We start from the raw sequence: 15,869 nt of genomic DNA, 5'->3' as shown, positions 1-15,869 counted from the left end.
TTGATAAAATTATCGGATTGTTACATAATCCTCACATTTCCCTGAGTATTAGAACTGTTGACCAAATTAAGAGATAGCTTTGGGAAAAGATTGTCTTCTTATTTTGTTTAAACCTTAATTGTTGTTCTAGAGGCCAAAAATTCTGTCTGATTTCCTGACTTTATCTGCTGAGAAGTCATGGCTGCTAAAGCACAAGTTAGGGTGCCCGACTTGAACATGATTCAGTATCAATTAAGCTTCTAATTGCCTACAGCATATCAGGTTTTTTCTTTTTTTCCTTAATGAAATGATTAATGGGGCAAAGTTGGCAGTCGCTGAGTTAAGATACTGTAAATTAAAGTTGCCATGCTAATTTCCCCTGGCTGTTCGGCCAGCCCTTCAGTCTGCTGTTTCTGTTACCTTGGGGAGCAGTCCCATTTCCTGAAATTCATTTGAGAGGTCCTTTGCCAGGGCTGCAGCGCTGTCCTCTTCTGACCATGCTCGGATGTTTGTGAAGCTCCGTTGATTTACAAGGTGAATTACGTTGGCATTTAGGGGAACAGTTGGTCTGAAAGTAATTGTCCTCCCCTGCCAGGCCTCAGCCCAGTGAACTGCCTGCCTTCCCACTGGTTCAGGGTACCCCTTTCTCAAATGTCCTCTTTCCTCCCACTTTGCCCTTGGACCTCCCTGCAGTGCCTGCCACCTTGCTGCGTTGATTGGGCCCCTCTACGCATGTTCGCTTAGATGATTTAGCTTTGTGCGTGTGTGTCTTGTGTTCGGGTGACAGGTTGTTCAGTGCCCGGAAGACAGCGGACCCTCTGTGCACTGGCTGTTGGCAGCCGTGGTGATACAACAGTGATGTTGCCAAGATGTGTGTCCCTGGTTTAGGGAGGGCAAGTTCTGTTTGACATCAAGCTCTTTTCCTTTTGTAAACTGACTGTTTTGGGCTCAGTTTGTTGGTTCAGAAATGACTTCAGTATTAAACTTGGTGATATATTTATTTTAATACCTTTAAATAGTTAATATAGTGCTAAATGAGACAGTAAACCCTTATGTAGGGAGTGAACTTAATCATTCTTATAAAGAAATAATATAATTTCAGGATAAATTTCTAGATGAGATTACAAGCTATCATTATGGGAGGTTATATAAAACCACTGTTGAGAGTTTTTTTGGTTGTTAGCTGTCCGAAGCGTCCCATGCTCGGGATGCTGTAGTAGCATCAAGTTTGTGAGCTTTTGAGCACTTAATTTATTATATACAAGTAAATGGAAACAACGTTCACTCCCTTTTTAGCAGTCACTTATACTTGCCTTGAAGATTGACGTGCAGGAATACAATTTAGTTGTTACAGCTGGCAGACCTTCATCTGATGCTCATTAGGATTCTTTGAGTCATTAAAATAAAAAAAATTGTTCTTAAACTTAGTAATTCTAGAAATATTAGCAGTATTGATACTTATATTGGAAAACCATTGCATTCATATTCTGTATAGATGGAAAATGCTTTATTAAAATGTGAGGTCTAAAACCTTAAAAAAAGTACACTTTTTGTTTGTTTTATTTCCCTGAAGCAATGATTCTTATTTTCTCCTGTTGCAGGTTCCTGAGAGTTAAGCGATGGGGAGGCATTTGGCCTCGCTTCTGCTTTTGCTCCTCCTCCTCCAGCATTTTGGAGACAGTGATGGAAGCCAAGCACTTGAACAGACTCCTGTACAGTTTACACATTTCCAGTACAATGTCACAGTGCATGAAAATTCTGCAGCGAAGACGTATGTTGGGCATCCCGTAAAGATGGGTATTTACATTACAAATCCATTGTGGGAGTTAAGGTACAAAATTGTCTCAGGAGACGATGAAAACCTATTCAAAGCGGAAGAGTACGTTCTTGGAGACTTTTGCTTTCTGAGAATAAGGACCAAAGGAGGAAATACAGCTATTCTTAATAGAGAAGTGAAAGACCATTACACATTGATAGTCAAAGCAGTTGAAAAAAATACTAATGCTGAAGCACGAACAAAGGTCAGGGTGCAAGTGCTGGATACAAATGACTTGAGGCCATTATTCTCACCCACCTCGTACAGTGTTTCTTTACCTGAAAACACAGCCCTGAGGACCAGTATTGCAAGAGTCAGTGCCACGGATGCAGACATAGGCACCAATGGAGAATTTTACTACAGTTTTAAAGACCGAACAGACATGTTTGCTATCCACCCCACCAGTGGCACCATCGTTTTAACTGGTAGACTTGACTACACAGAGACCAAGTTCTGCGAGATGGAAATTCTCGCTGTGGACCGTGGCATGAAGCTGTACGGGAGCAGTGGCGTCAGCAGCATGGCCAAGCTCGCTGTTCACGTAGAGCAGGCCAACGAGTGCGCTCCCGTGGTAACAGCAGTGACTTCATCACCATCGGAACTGGAACAGGACCCAACGTATGCCATCATAACCGTGGATGACTGCGATCGGGGTGCCAATGGGGAGGTCGCTTCTTTAAGCATTGTGGCAGGAGACCTCCTTCAGCAGTTTAGAACGGTGAGGACCTCTCCAGGGAGCAAAGAGTATAAACTCAAAGCAATTGGTGACGTTGACTGGGACAGTCATCCTTTCGGCTACAACCTGACACTACAGGCGAAGGATAAAGGAAGTCCTCCCCAGTTCTCTTCTGTAAAAGTAATTCGGGTGACTTCACCACAGTTCAAAGCTGGGCCAGTCAAGTTTGAAAAGGAGGTTTACAGAGCAGAAATAAGTGAATTTGCTCCTCCCCACACACCCGTGGTCATGGTGAAAGCCACACCTAGCTATTCTCATTTGAAGTATGTTTTTAAAAGTACACCTGGAAAAGCTAAATTCAGTTTAAATCACAACACTGGTCTCATTTCCATTTTAGAACCAATTAAAAGACAGCAGGCCTCCCATTTTGAACTTGAAGTAACAACAAGTGACAGAAAAGCCTCGACCAAAGTCTTGGTTAAAGTCTTGAGTGCAAATAGCCATCCCCCTGAATTTACCCAGACAGCCTACAGAGCATCTTTTGACGAGAATGTGCCCATTGGTACTACGGTGATGAGTGTGAGTGCTGTAGACCCTGATGAGGGTGAGAACGGGTATGTGACTTACAGCATTGCAAATGTGAATCACGTGCCATTTGTGATTAACCATTTCACCGGTGCTGTGAGTACTTCAGAGGACTTGGACTACGAACTGATGCCACGGGTTTATACTCTAAGGATTCGGGCGTCAGACTGGGGCTTGCCATACCGCCGGGAGGTTGAAGTCCTTGCCACCATCACTCTCAATAACCTGAATGACAACACACCCCTGTTTGAGAAGATAAACTGTGAAGGAACAATTCCCAGGGACCTAGGTGTAGGGGAGCAGATAACCACTGTTTCTGCGATTGACGCGGATGAGCTGCAGTTGGTGCGGTATCAGACTGAAGCTGGGAATGAACTGGATTTGTTCAGCTTAAATCCCAGCTCCGGGGTATTGTCATTAAAGCAGTCGCTCATGAATGGTTTAGGGGCGAAGGTGTCATTTCACAGTCTGAGAATTACAGCTACAGACGGAGAGAATTTTGCCGCACCATTGTATATCAACATAACTGTGGCTGCCCCTCGCAAGCCGGTAAACTTGCGGTGTGAAGAGACTGGTGTGGCCAGAGTGCTGGCAGAGAAACTCCTGCAGGCCAATAAATTACACAGTCCGGGAGAGGCTGAGGATGTTTTCTTTGATTCTCACTCTGTCAATGCTCACACACCACAGTTTAGAAGTACTCTTCCAGCTGGTATCGAGGTAAAGGAAAATCATCCTGTGGGTTCCAGCATACTTTTCATGAATGCTACTGACCTTGACACTGGCTTCAACGGAAAACTGGTCTATGCTATTTCCGGAGGAAATGAGGATAGTTGCTTCATTATTGACATGGAAACAGGAATGCTCAAAATTTTATCTCCACTTGACCGTGAAACAACAGACAGATACACCCTGAATCTTACAGTGTCTGACCTTGGTCTACCACAGAAGGCTGCTTGGCGTCTTCTGGAGATCAGAGTTCTGGACGCCAATGATAATCCACCTGAGTTTTTACAGGAGAGCTATTTCGTTGAAGTGAGTGAAGACAAAGAGATAAATAGTGAAATCATCCAGGTTGAAGCCACAGATAAAGATCTGGGGCCAAATGGACATGTGACGTACTCTATTCTTACAGACACAGATAAATTTTCAATTGACAGCACGACTGGAGTGGTTAAAATCATGAACCTTTTGGATCGTGAAGAACAGCACGTGCATTACATAAAGATTGAAGCCAGGGATCAAGCCAGAGAAGAACCCCAGCTGCTTTCCACGGTGCTTCTGAAGGTATCATTAGAGGATGTTAATGACAACCCACCCAAGTTTATTCCCCCTAATTACCGTGTGAAAGTTCGAGAGGACCTTCCAGAAGGAACCATAATCATGTGGTTAGAGGCCTATGATCCTGATTTAAGTCAGTCTAGTCAGGTGAGATACAGTCTTATGGACCATGGAGAAGGAAACTTTGATGTGGATAAGCTCAGTGGAGCAGTTAGAATCATACAGCAGTTGGACTTTGAGAAGAAGCAAGTATATAATCTCACTGTGAGGGCCAAAGACAAAGGGAAGCCCATTTCTCTGTCTTCCACTTGCTACATTGAAGTTGAGGTCATTGATGTGAATGAGAACTTACACCCACCAGTGTTTCCTAGCTTTGTGGAAAAGGGTGTAGTGAAAGAAAATGTCCCTGTTGGTTCATCAGTGATGAAGGTATCAGCTCATGATGAGGACACAGGAAGAGATGGGGAGATCCACTATTCCATTCGAGATGGTTCTGGTGTTGGTGTTTTCAAAATAGATGAAGAAACAGGTAGGTGTGTTTTTATTACTGTGGTTTGCTCTTCCCTTTCATTTTTTTCTAAAGTATTATGCCCTGTGCTGGCTCCTTCACAATTCCCCATTGGCCTCTGGTAGGGCGCAGTGCATGTCCATGCTTTTTGTCCTGTTGCACATGTCTTTGTATAGTAAGCCATGAGGATGGAACTAGAGGAACCTGAATGAGTTGGCATAAAATGAGTAGGAAAAAAATCAGAAAAACTGAAATCATTACCACTGATAATATACAGGTTTGTTCTGTATATTATCAGAAGCATCTTTGTGGTTTTGCTGTAACTTTGAGAGGCCCTTCCAGAGTTTTTCCAGCTAGTAAGGTTGAAGACTTAGAAGACTACTCCACTACCTAGCATGCTATTCAGACATTCGTGCACACCTGCAGATTAGGCAGTGCACAGAGAGAAGACCCTGTTCTAAAACTTCATGCTGTGATCTGCTTGACTTAGTACCTTCTTGGGGTTTTGTTTGAAAGGCAGATGTAGGCTGTAGAATGTCAAACTGAGGGGACCTGGCTTTGAATTGTGGCTCTTTCAGTCGTTAATTTGGTGGTCTGGACAAGTTGATTACCTTTTTAAAACTGACTTTCTCCATCTTTAAGATGGGGACACTCAAAATTACTGTAAGATTTATGTGGGCATAAAGTGAAAATAACACGTGTTAGAGTCTATTTAATGTCTCTTGGAAATGGTAGCAATGCTCTGTTACGATATTCTTTCCCCTAGAATAAGGTCCTAAAACCAGAACATTCAGGATAGCCAATTTATGCTAGAGTGTGTATTTTTTGTTTTGCATTTTGTACATATCACAAATTTAGCTGCTTTTCACAGATTTTATAGTTATATATCAGTCTCCCTTGATGGGGCGTGAGCTGTGGTATTAGTTTGCTGGGGCAGCCATAACAAAGGTCTGCCACAGACTAGGTGGCTTAAACAAGAGAAATTTATTTTCTCACAATTCTGGAGGCTAGAAGTCAAAGATCAAGGCAGAGTAGGTTTCTTCTGAGTCCTCTCTCCTTGGCTTGTAGTTGGCCATCTTCCCCCTGTGACATCACATGATCTTCCCTCTGTATGTTTGTGTCCTCATCCCTCTTGTAAGGATACCAGTCACAGGGGACCACTCCCTAATGACCTCATTTTAACTGCTTTATCTCTTTTAAGGCCATGTCTCCAAGTACGGTCATGTTTTGAGGTACTGGGAATTTAGAACTTCAGCACATGAATCTTGGGGGACACAGTTCAGCCCCAAACCACGTTTAAGGATGGGCTTTTAGCTCATGTATTTTCTGTCCTCAGCACCTAGCAAAAAGTGCCTGGCGTGTAGAAGCTGCTCATTAAATGGTTAAAGACTGAATGAGTAAATTAATGATTATTTTCGCTTTGAATGTTCTGCTTTCTGAGAATGCTAGTGGAAATAGAAGGAAACTGGGTAATCGCAGCAATAATCAGCCATAGGTGGGGTTCAGTTTGTTTATTAATCTCATTGATGTTTCCTTTATGAATATGTGCATTCTAAAAGGGGTATTTTTCTAATTACATTAAACCTTTAAGTTTTTATTTAGTAATACCACAAATAAGTTCTTCAGTCAGTACCCACCCCAGTACCCACTCCCATATCTAATAGTTGTATAGCACATGAAAAATAATTATTGTCCTAGAAATAAGTGATTTTAGAGACTATACAATTTTTAATGTGTTTTTGTTTAGTCAGGGGGTTCTTTTTCTAGTGAATTATATACCACTACCATGTGGTACAGATCTGCAGATTACATGCTACTCATCTGAAATACCTGTAATGGTTCAATTCAAGAGAAAATAGCATCACCAGCAGCAGTTAGTAATCACCCATCTGAAAAGTAGAATGGATCTTTTTTCTTTTCATACTCTCTGATATGAATTAGTTTTCAGGTACAATGGCAACGTAGAAAAATACCCAGGATTTAGTAACTGAAGCTGAAACTATGAAGTGTTTTTGTGAATTTCATAAGGACAATTTTTCTTATTTTTTTCTTTTCCAAGGTGGGCTTTGAAAGCCTGTGAAGAGAACTGTTGTAAGTTAAAGTTCAGACAGAAAATAAAAACAAAATCTTAATTTACATTTCCTTGATGTCTTAAATTATATGAGCACAGCCTTTTGGATATTTTTCTTTCAAGTGAGAAGAGTATTTTTATTGTTGCTTTTTAAAGACCTATTTAGAAACTAATATTTTTCGTCTATAAATTTAAGAGACTGGGATATTCTTACTATCAAGGGAGGTGGAGTAACCAACCAATTGAACAAGGCAGTATTTATTCTGAAATACATAATTTATAGTAGTTTTCAAGCTGAATGGCAGTGCCAGACTTTTCCAGTGGTAACTTAGTGAGAGGCCAGGGGATGAGTTGGGATTATGGGCAGTGGGGTAGGAACTGTTATGCATTGGTATAAAGATTGAGATTTAAAGGTGAGAGAAAAATTGGAAATTTCTAGGTCATCTATTGTGCAGTCCTTGCTTTACAGAGGAAAATACATAGCACGCAGCAGATTTATGTTTGTGTGCTCTTTGAAATTGAATAAAGGTGATGTAATAATATTTATACATTGCCCTGGTATACATTGCAAGATATTTTCTTTTTGGCAGTAGAATTATCAGCCCAAGTTATTTTACAGAGACCCCTGGCAAGACACTTGGTATCATAGTATAGAATTCTTTCATGAAAAGTCAGTATGTTTGTGCAGCAGAAATACTAAAATTAGATGTGCGAATTTTTCATTTGGGGTTTGTCTCACTGATTGGGAGAAGTGTGGGAAGGTGGAGTGCAGGTGGGAAGTGTGGAGAGGTGCCTGTCAGATGAAGAAACGTAGGGGCAGTTCAGGGACACCGTTGGGCACCCCATAGGACACAGCAGTAAAACTCCGGTGTGAATTGGAGTTGGCCTGGCCCAGTTTGGGTTCATTAGCACCTTTCAGGAACTTCAGTCTCTGCTCCTTGCCCATTTCTGCTGAGCCTCCTTTCCCTCTAGGGATACGTTTCATATGAGGTTGATGTCTGTGGGCCTGTGCAGAGCTGCTGTGGGTGTGGAGCCCACGAACCTGCCCACCTCATGGTCTCTTTGCTTCCTGCCTTTGACTTAACTTTAAACTCTGTAGTGTTGGTTGAATAATATAACCGAGTTTTTGTGGTGTTTTACCTATTTCAACATTGTCACATACGCATATCATTTGTATGCTTCTCATAGAACAGAGGATATATTCAGCTATCTGAATTTAGTTCTTTTTTTTTTTTTCTTTTTCTCTCCTTTTTTCTTTTTGTATTTTATTTTATTTATTTATTTATCCATGGCTGTGCTGGGTCTTCGTTTCTGTGCGAGGGCTTTCTCTAGTTGTGGCAAGCGGGGGCCACTCTTCATCGCGGTGCGTGGGCCTGTCACCATCGCCGCCCCTCCCGCTGCGGAGCACAGGCTCCAGACGCGCAGGCTCAGCAACTGTGGCTCACAGGCCCAGGCGCTCCGTGGCATGTGGGATCCTCCCAGACCAGGGCTCGAACCCGTGTCCCCTGCATTGGCAGGCAGATTCTCAACCACTGCGCCACCAGGGAAGCCCTGAATTTAGTTCTTATTATTTTTAAGATCCTCCTTTTTCTTAAAAAAAAAAAAAAAAAAAAAGCCTACTTAAATTTGAAACATCCGCTGACAAGTTGTTTTTTTTGGAAATGGAAATTCTATGGACTACCTAAAATATGTAGTTGAATGAACAGCCCTGTCAACTGAATTTTGCGCATCTTTTGCTAATTGGCTTTGCAGGGAGGCAACACGTACTTGCAGTATGGGGGTGACAGTCATTTGACTCATCAGATAATCTCTCACTGTGTCATATGCTTTTCCTGGAGAGGCCGCTGGCTGTTAGTTAACTGTTCTGACAAATCCAAGCCCACACGATTGATTGTCCATTGGAGGTTTGGAAAGGTCGAGTGTTAGGTGAAACACTATTTGGAAAGTCAGTCTTGTTAGAGAGCCAATCTCCAGTGCCCTAATTAAGATTCTCCCCTTTTTGTCTCCTTAAAATCTACAGTGAGGGTTGTAAAGCAGGTTTAACAGAAATGTTCGTGGAGTACGTATCTTGGAAGCATGTGTAATTTCACATTTAGGTTTTTATTTTCCTGACTTTATACTTCTCAGCGTTCACCCCATTCTCACTTCCAATACGTTCCTGGTTGCCTTGTTGTAAGCTTCACAGTTGAGCAGAGTAGAATCTTGGGGCTTCCTCCTGGAGATCTGTGGAATAAATTCAGTTTAGTGTTCTTGGCTGATGAGGACCCCTCCAAGTTAATTATTACTTGAGCACCAAGTAAAACGTTGCGGGTTTTTGCTAATTTTTAAAACTAAGGATAATTTTTAAAACTAGCAAAATGCTTGGCCAAAAGTTTCTTTTCAATTGTTAATAGGAGCTCGTATTGAAGCAGTGTTTATTAGTTGAGCTCTGTTGCACCCATGTCTGTATTGTAATGGGATGCCTTTTAGGTATGTTTTCCCTTCTGCCTGGAGTACTTTGGTTCAGTTTGGCTGTTGGTGTAGTGCAGCCAAGCAAGAGTGTTTTCCCCTTGTGACACTACATATTCGGGGAGACCAAGTATTTCACTAAGATAAAAGCAAATTTCTGAACTTATTAGTGCTGTGTTACTCTTAGACTCCCAATCCTGCTTTCAGGATTGAAATTTACATTTTGATGAAAAGACTTGGAATGAATTAATACGGAAGTACAGCTGTTGCAACAAGATAAACCACTGTTCATGAAATATGGGAGGGAGAATAAGGACTACATTTTTCTTGAGAGAACCTGGCTACATTCTCATTACAGGGGAGGGTTATTGCACCATTCCTGGATCACCCGTTTGGAGACTGGCTCCTGGCCTGCCTTAGGGGATGCAGGAGGAACGATTTGTGTAATGGGAACAGAAGGGAATTCCAGTCCAGGCTAACCTTATTGTTGACTTAAAAAACCTTTTCCCAACTTAAAGTAGGATATTCTGCATACAGCCAGGGACCTATGTTTTTTCCCAGGGCCACTTCTCTCATGACAGAAACTAGAATGTAGAAGAAAGCTCTTAATGGGCTCAAGCATCATGACCAAAAAGGCTGTAAGAGTGGCTGAGAGCTGGGCGGCCGCTAGAAGTGTGGTCTAGTGTGGTGGGACCAGGCGCTGGGTCTAGAATTCCGGGCAGCAGGAACTTAAATAGATACTGGTGGGAGGCCCATTAGGGAGTGAAGAAATTTGCTGATGAAAGAGCTTTTGTGTTGCCATCTCCTCCCTTAAGTGGCCACAGCTGCTGTCCTGTTCTTTCTTTTTGTTCTCCTCCTCAGAAAGTTGAAGAGAAAAGAAACTGATTTCCTAGCCAACAGTGAGATTGAAAAATCGGGCTTTGGCAGAAATTATGTGATGACAGTGTGTTGTTGCTGTGTCTGGAAGTAAGAATCTGTGAATCTGAGTCAGGGCAGGGAGGGTGTGGTAATAATCCCACTGGGGAAGGGACCCTCCTTTGAAGCAGGAGGATTTTAAGGTGAAAATAGGATCTAATTAGAAATCCTAAGGAAATTCCATTTTGTTTTAAGAGGAAACAGAGGCTCAGCTTTTCTTTAGTTATTTGTATGATATTTAACGAGTTGATGCTTTAAGTACCGAGTGAATGTGGCTGGAGGAGGTGTGCGGATATAAAGCCCTGTGATTCCAGGTGGTATTACGTTGTTTAGCAGCATGTGGTGAAGGCGTGCAGTGCCCTGATACAATCCTAAATGATGTGTGAGGGCCAGAACCTGGGGGGATGTGGTGGAAACAACTTGAAGTATGCTCTCTGGTTGCATGCTTTCGGTGATAGTGACAGTAACGATGAGGGGCGTCATTGTAATAATAAACCACAGAGACTTATTGAGTGTCACAACCAGTGCTGTTCTAAGCACTCTATATGTATTAGTTTATTTAATCCTCACAAGTACCAGATAGTTACTGTTGTTGCTATGTTACCGATGAGGAAACGTTCACAGGTTAAATAAGTTGCCTAAAACCACTTGAGTACTAAGTGGCAGAACTCGGGAGCGTGTGCGTGCAAACACTGCATTGGACTGCCTCTTACTCAAGAGTGAGTGGTCTTGAGATGCTCTAAGGGAGCCCATTTAAAGCTGAGTGGGATTCTGGCCTGAACGGGGGTGGGCTGGGCTGGGCTGGACCCTTCAATGCTAAATTTGAGGCTTGGTCTTGAAGGAGTATTGACTCTTAAGAATCTTCCTCCTTCATTTTTTTCTCAGAACGATGTATTGCTCTTTGGCACATTTAGTAGAACAGGATTTTAGTGTTACAGAGCGGTAGCATTTAAACAATTTAATATTATTGCACTGAACTGATTAGTAGCGGGTGAATCACGTTGAGTAATATCGTGAGCTTCCATGTCTAGTGGAGATGGACAGGTGTCTCACCTGTGTTTTCAGTTGTGAAAGTATGACCTTCTCATGAATAAAAATGCTGCCTGTGTGAACTGTACTGGATGTTACTTGAAGCCTCTTTTCATGGAAACCTTGTTTTAGGTGGTTGTTAGGGTCCTGGCTAACCTTTAAAACCAATTTATTACACACAGTAGCTGAAGCTGGCTTAACCCGCGCTTCTTCTTTGAATGGAGATCCTCGTGGTCGTTGTCTTGCACTGTCATCCTCGATGCCTTGGCCTCAGCCATTGTCCTCACCACCATGTGGCATGAGGCATGAAAGCCTTAGTGAACCTGTTCTCCTTCTCAACCCTCTTGGCAGGGAACCATCTTTATGTTCTAAGAGTGTTGAAGAGTTGAGTGCTCATACCTTGATGAGCGGCATATGTGTGTAGAGATTTAATACGCCATTAACCTGTAGTGTGTTCTTTCTGTATTGCCTGCCTTGCCCAATTATGAAAATTAAGTAGATTTTAAACTTTAGTTGTTTGTCCATGTTGGATTTTTTTCTTAACCGTTTAGTTCCTGTTGTTTTGACTCTGGATTGTTTTAGTTCATAAGTCTGTGTTTGTCAAGTATTTATTATCTGTTAGTTTGTATTTTGTGTACTCCTTTACTTTGCAGCTACCTTCATGGCACTTAGTTTTTAAAAAACCAAACCATGTTGCTGTAAATAGTGCATTCTCACCATACAGGACACAATGCCACAAAGCCAAGTCTTTCATGTCTTCGTTACTGGGAATAAATGGACTTGGAAAGATTGCTCTTCAAGGGCACATGGCTGAACGTGTTGAACTGGCAGTTATCCAGTTTAACGGCAGTGATAAAAGTCGAGGAAACTATTCACATACATACTTCAAGGGCCAGTCTTATCAACTAACTTGCCTTGGCAATTGAAGTACGCTTTCTCCCCTCAGAATATCTGCTATTGTATTGAACCTGTTTCATTGCTAGGCCTCCAAGTAGCTGAGTAAACTGACCTGTTGAAAGAGAATCTTTAGAGGTGTCTATTTATTTTATGCTGGAGAAAGTCTACCAAATATGGTCTTTTTAATTTTAGCCCAGTTGATTTTTCTTTTTTTTTTTCATTTTTCCTTTTTTTTTGTTAAAAGTTACCCAGCCATTTCTGTAGTTTCTTAAGACTTCTTTCTAATTTGTGCTGGTTTAGCCATATTGTGCGCTTATCTTACTTTCTTCGTATTTATCACCATCAGTATATAATTATAGTTAACATTTATTGAATGCTTACTGTGTACTAGCCCTATTTTAAGCTCTTTATTGTCTCATTAGATCATCACAGTAATTCTTGAGTAGAATTAGATGGTAATATACTCTGTTCATTGAATTTTGAAATATTTGTATACGTATATATATTTTTTAATATTTATTTACTTGGCTGCACGGGCTCTTCGTTGCAGTGCGCGGGCTTAGTTGCCCTGCAGCATGTGGGATCTTAGTTCCCCGACCAGGGATTGAACCTGCGTCCCCTGGAGTTAAGGTGGAGTCTTAACCACTGCACCTCCAGGGAAGTCCCCATACATACATATTTTTAAATTAAGTAGTGTCATAGGAATTGATGTGGTTTAAGGTGTGACACACTGAGGGTGTTCTGGTAATACAGAGGTGGTTCTTGAGCAGGGGCGTTCCATCTCCATGGACTCCTCCTTAAAGCTTTTAGTGTCCCTATTACATGAAGTCCAAGCTCTTCAGCATAGCCTGTGATGCCCTAGGAAACTTGCCTCCCTTTTCCAATGTCCTTGGCCTGTGCTGCCCTCATCAGCTCCTGTTCATCCAGGTGCTTTAGCCAGGTGGGGCCGGTCCCTTCCCTGTCACCCTCTCACCCCTCTGGGCCCCATTATTTCCTATCTCCCTGCCTTTGGGTAACACACTGACCACTTGATCGGCTCTTATTTTCTCTAACTCTGCTTTAATAAACCTTTGTTGACAAGCTTTCTCCTTCATATGGAGCTAATTCTTTTCTTGTATGTATTTTTTTTCACTTTAAGTATCACTCCAGTGTAATTGTTTATTTACAGTCCTTTTCTTAGTTGTCAGCTCCTTGTGTGGGTAGATTCTAAATCTTTTACTACTGGGTTCATGTAATAGGCACTCTGTAAATATTTGTTAGGTTGGCCTAATGAGCCACTGTTGCCTCTCCTGAGAAGCGTTTCCTGAGACCGGGTCGTTAGTCTGCTCCTCTTTGTTCCCCTTTCTGTACATGTCTGACTCGGAGTTTTTTGGTTTATTGGTCTTTTTCATGTGTGTCTCCCAGAATTCAAGGACAGAGCACAGTCTTGCTTTTCTTTCTGCCCGCTCCTAAGCACAGTGGCTGACATAGCACTGCATAGCCTTTGTTCCACAAACAGATTGCAACATATAATAATGGTAGTCATGAAAGGGGTGTCAGGCCTTTCTTCTACTGCCCTCCCGGATACCTGTATCCAGATCTTCAAAACAGTGGTTCTTCATGTTTTCAGAACCACAGAAACTTTTGAGAATCTGTTGAAAGCTGTATATTCTCTCTTCAGAGATTCAGCAATTTGGTTACAATACCAGGGGCTCATGAAATGCTAACTCTGTTCATGGACCCTCAGTGTCCTTGGACCCCTGGTTTTAAGTCCCTCTGTTCTAGAGGTTTCAGGGTGGCCAATCGTCACAAGTTCTCATAAGGGAGGACCAGAGGACGAGGAGAACAGTGATAACGATGGTGACAGTGGTTAATGACAGGCATTAGTATAATGCTCCACAGCCTGCAAGTATTTCTACATACATTATATGGCACTTAGTCTAATACGTGCTTCTACAGTGGGTTTTATTTCTACTTTATAAATGAAGTAGGTAAACCTTTGCAACGGACAAATAGAAATCACTTTTCTGTGTATTTGTACATGTGGGTAAAATGTACAGATTCAAGAGAATCTGTCATCCAAGGCTATTTCCAAGCGGAGTAATAACCTATAGTTCTTTGCAAACCTGTATCTTCAGATAACCCTGTCTCCCCATCAAGGTGTACAAGACAAACGATTATAATAAAATATTAAACAGTATATCCGTTTTTAAGGTAAGCAGCTGTCTGGGCCAGGATTTGATCTTTAGTATTGCCAGCTTACCGTGGAAATCCTCCATAGCTCAAACTACTAGTATGCCTTTATTAAGGTAAAATAATGTGAGATAACGTAGACTTCTAATATTGAACTTAACTTTCTTGACAGACTGGATTTTTATTTAAATGGTCTTAAAAATCAGAGCATTTGGGATTTAATAAACTGTTTTAGTTCTGTAAGTAGTCCCTTATTCAGTACAAAAGAAAAAATTTGATGAGCAATGCTTATTTTTAAGGCTACTGTTTATTATAAAAGGAGCATTAAATGACTTTACAGTGAAAGATGAAATTAGTGTGTATGTGGCAACATTTTCTGATCTGTGATTTACAGGTATTGATATTCATATCACTGCCAGTCAGTATGTTATGTCAGTTTTTGTAAACAGTGATTTTGGACTCTTTCATGAAGTAATATGTTTTCTTTATCACAAGTTGAAGACATTTTGTTAGTTTAAAACGGCTTTTTGGAAAAGGACTTTACATTTGAATTAACTTTTAAAGTATTTTAAAACAGTTCAACCATAAATTCTTAGTTAAAAGATTCTCTAAGATCCATTTGTTCTTAGTTTTTGTTTGTTTGTTTTTTTAAAATAATTTTTCAACCTGAACCCCCACTCATTTTTATTGACAGTGCCCCAATTTTTTTTTTTATAGTAATCTTTTATTTATTTATTTATTTTTATATTTATTTTTGGCTGTGTTGGGTCTTCGTTTCTGTGCGAGGGCTTTCTATAGTCGCGGCAAGCGGGGGTCACTCTTCATTGCGGTGCGCGGGCCTCTTCACTATCGCAGCCTCTCTTGTTGCAGAGCACAGGCTCCAGACGCACAGGCTCAGTAGATGTGGCTCATGGGCCCAGCCGCTCCGCGGCATGTGGGATCTTCCCAGACCAGGGCTCGAACCCCTGTCCCCTGTATTGGCAGGCAGATTCTCAACCACTGCGCCACCAGGGAAGCCCTGTTTGTTTGCTTTTTAAATCTTGGCCACACCTCTCATGGCTAGTTTCCCTGACCAGCGATTGAACCTGCCATGGCAGGGCAGTGAAAGCACCGAATCCTAACCACTAGACCACCAGGGAGCTCCCTGCTTTTAGCTCGTCATTAACTTAACTGTTTTACTTGCCTGTTTAGTCCTAAAGCTGGTTGACATCAAGCTGTCTCAGATATCTTTATCTTGTTGCAGTTCTTGGCGCACACAGCTGGTAGTCAGTAAATACTTGTTCAGTGATGGTCATCTTTTGATAAAGCCAATAAATGTTTGTCAGATGATGCTGTTCTTCTTTTGATTTGTTCCTCAGCTGAAGGTGTGTACATTTTTAAATGAAAAAAAGACGAGTTTGCCATGTAAAAACCAAGTTAGTTGACTGGTTGAGGCATCAGAATGGAAGCCCGTTACTTTTAAAGGATAGATCTGAAACAATTTTTTAAAGTATTT

At 41.5% G+C, this 15,869-nt stretch overlaps 1 protein-coding gene across 4 annotated transcripts in view; it reads left to right on the top strand.

Annotated features, from left to right (window-relative positions):
- FAT1 (FAT atypical cadherin 1) overlaps positions 1–15,869 on the top strand; it is a 122,121-nt gene that overhangs the window by 13,604 nt on the left and 92,648 nt on the right. For all 4 annotated transcript variants that reach the window (XM_068531955.1, XM_068531953.1, XM_068531954.1 and 1 more), the window contains exon 2: positions 1,581–4,863. In XM_068531955.1, coding sequence (XP_068388056.1) covers positions 1,599–4,863 — 3,265 coding nt within the window. In that variant the 5' untranslated portion in view covers positions 1,581–1,598. The remainder of the gene's footprint in view (positions 1–1,580; positions 4,864–15,869) is intronic.

This window comes from Eschrichtius robustus, chromosome 21 (genome assembly GCF_028021215.1).
Source record: "Eschrichtius robustus isolate mEscRob2 chromosome 21, mEscRob2.pri, whole genome shotgun sequence".
NCBI lineage: Eukaryota > Metazoa > Chordata > Mammalia > Artiodactyla > Eschrichtiidae > Eschrichtius > Eschrichtius robustus.
The sequence above is the reverse complement of the archived record's forward strand: the minus strand, read 5'-3'. Positions and strand labels throughout refer to the sequence as shown.